Source organism: Aplysia californica, unplaced genomic scaffold (genome assembly GCF_000002075.1).
Source record: "Aplysia californica isolate F4 #8 unplaced genomic scaffold, AplCal3.0 scaffold00472, whole genome shotgun sequence".
In the NCBI taxonomy this organism is placed as follows: Eukaryota; Metazoa; Mollusca; class Gastropoda; order Aplysiida; family Aplysiidae; genus Aplysia; species Aplysia californica.
The window spans coordinates 288349-291081 of NW_004797742.1; the positions used below are offsets into that span (position 1 = coordinate 288349).

A 2733-nucleotide genomic window follows, 5' to 3' on the forward strand; every position below is an offset into this window, starting at 1 on the left:
GTTGTTGACTCTCTGTTTTGTGATTATTACTGTGGAGTTTAGGCGCTTCGTTATCTCACGCAGAAGACTAGAGTTCGATTCCTGAGTGTGAGAGGGTTTTTTAGAGTAAGTGTCTCCGACTGTCTGCTAGGACATTACCACCCTCACAGCCTGGGTTGTCCCTGACATTCAGTCTCTCAGACGATCTAATTAGTGTCGATTGGAGTGTAACACACCAAGAATTAATATTACAAATGTCTCTGGAATGCACTCTAACCTTTAGTTGGTTAAAAAAAAGTGTGTTGTCCATTAAGCCTTCAAATAACCGACACTGTTCTTTACCGTGCCATCTCTCTGTGCTTCAGTGTCCCGTCCTGACTTGATTTCTCTCCCTGCTGTCAGAACTTTCGAACGACAACTGTCCAGCCTACAGGACATCATGGACTCCTGGCTCAAGGTCCAATCCACCTGGCTATACCTGGAGCCCATCTTTAGGTAGGAGGGAAACGTTGCGCATTCTTGACGTCTGGGATAAGCTGATGCTCTTACAGAAAAAAAAAAATGTATTACACGAGGTATGGCGGGAGATCATGATTTATCCTACGAGTGAAATTGCCAATTTGTAATACGAGTTTCAGCAAGTGATTGCAACTGGGAATTTCACAAGTAGGATAAATCATGGTCTATCACCATAAGGAGTGTACATTTTTTAAATAGTTTGCTTCAAGGTCAGCGAGCGTACATAATTATTCTCGTAAAGTATCATAATGCTCGTTATTAGTCAGTCATTGGCTTACTGTACAATGAAGGAGTTTTTTTCTAAGTAATTAGAATAAGAAAAGAGGTGCAGATGTATTGGGTCATCGTCAGGTATAGACGGACAAACTGTTATTATTATTATTGTTATTATTATTAGTAGTAGTAGTAGTAGTAGTAGTAGTAGTAAGTAGTAGTAGTAGTAGTAGTAGTAGTAGTATCATTATTATTATTATTATTGTTATTATTATTGTTGCTGTTATCATTATTGTTATTATTATTATTATGATTATTATCCTCATCATTCAATAATATGCATTATCATTTTTATACCATTATTATTATTTTATTCTTTTCATCGATATCGTAAGTAGAATTGCAACAGCAACAAAAACAACAATGATATTTGTTTGTACAATTGCAGCATGAACTAAAACAACAATGATAATGACAACAACAACAACAGCAACAAAAACAACAACAACAACAATAACAATAATAACAACGACAAAAACAATCCAAAAAAACCCACACAGAACGACAACAAAACCAACAAAAAAGCAACAGCAACAACAGCTTTTAAAACCACAACACCAGCACCAGAACAAGCAACAACATCGCTGTCCCCCCTTCCCTGGACACACACACACACACACACACACACACACACACACACACACACACACACACACACACACACACACACACACACACACACACACACACATACACACCACCACACCCACACATACACACAGGACGTTTGGTCTGTGACGACCAGTGGCGACCCCACGCTCATCTAAATGCTCGGGTCATTCATTCCATGTTGGTTTCTTCCCTGTACTTAAACCTTGTTGCTTTCATGATCTGTTCGCTCTAGTTCTTTTACTGCAATAGATATTTCCAATCTGAAGGTATTTTATAACGCCATGTGTGTGATTATGTCTATTATTATATATTCAAACACTTGCTGACCCATAACTGTATTTCTGTTCAGCTGTTGGTTGATTATTGTTGTTAGATTTCCCATCCAACAAACATGTAAAATAAACCACAAATGTGAAGTTATGAGCCCTCAAGCTTTTAAAATTGACACCCTCACAATTTCCAGTTTGTGACTATGCACGTTTTTTTCAGTGGACTCCTCATATAAATGTTAGTGTTTTACGCGCCCATCGAGACAGTTTATATTATTAGGATTTTTAGTTTAGGAGGCGGGCTTCTGATCCTGACTGTCAAGGTCAACCCGGACTAGAACATTCTTGCAGAGAGACGGAGATACTTGATGACAAGATTCTCCCTACTCGTGAATCGAACTCGGGTCTCTTGTGTGCGACAGTGAAGCGTCTAACCGCTGCACCATAGACGCTGGGTGTAATATGGTACGAATGTATAAAGGGTCAAGTTTTACAAGTGGATTGATTGTAAGTTTAGTTTTAGTTTTAGTAAGTGTTTCACAGCACTTGTAACACAATAAGACCATTTATAAGTAAGGAAGGTTAGAGGTATTACATGAGCGTAACAAACACACCCAAAAGAAAACAAGAAGGAGAGATAAGAACAATAGATGTTTCATAGGAAAGAAGGAGCAAACCACACGAGAGCATCCACAAACCAACCACCGCTGGTGCTGTACTGTACACATGTATAGAGGGTCAAGTTTTATTGTGTATACGCATATAAGAAAATGCAAACTGCTGCATGGAAGTTTTCTACAATGAATCATTCCTCAGCCAATGGCTATCGGATTACGTGCCAAGCATGTGTTTACGAGAAGCACATAGACAACATAACCGTTCTCGTATTCTTGAGAAAATAAAGAAGAGAAAAAAACCACAATAATATGCTGCAGACAAAGCCAACAGGTGCATAGCGCAGAAGTTAAAGCCATTTCTGAGCGCTCTCCAACCAGCCCGTTCGCCTTTATGTGTACAAGATTTGTCTTAATGATAAGACAGATAAACACGCGAGTGATCATGATACGTTTAGGGAGGGGGG

General features: G+C 39.0%; 1 protein-coding gene across 1 annotated transcript in view; it reads left to right on the plus strand.

The window, feature by feature from the left end:
* Nucleotides 1-387: 387 nt before the first annotated feature.
* The window catches only part of LOC101846299 (dynein heavy chain 7, axonemal-like), a gene marked incomplete in the record, with an annotated part of 71001 nt that continues 68655 nt past the window's right edge, over nucleotides 388-2733 (plus strand). The window contains 1 exon segment of the mRNA XM_035971617.1: nucleotides 388-474. Coding sequence (XP_035827510.1) covers nucleotides 419-474 — 56 coding nt within the window.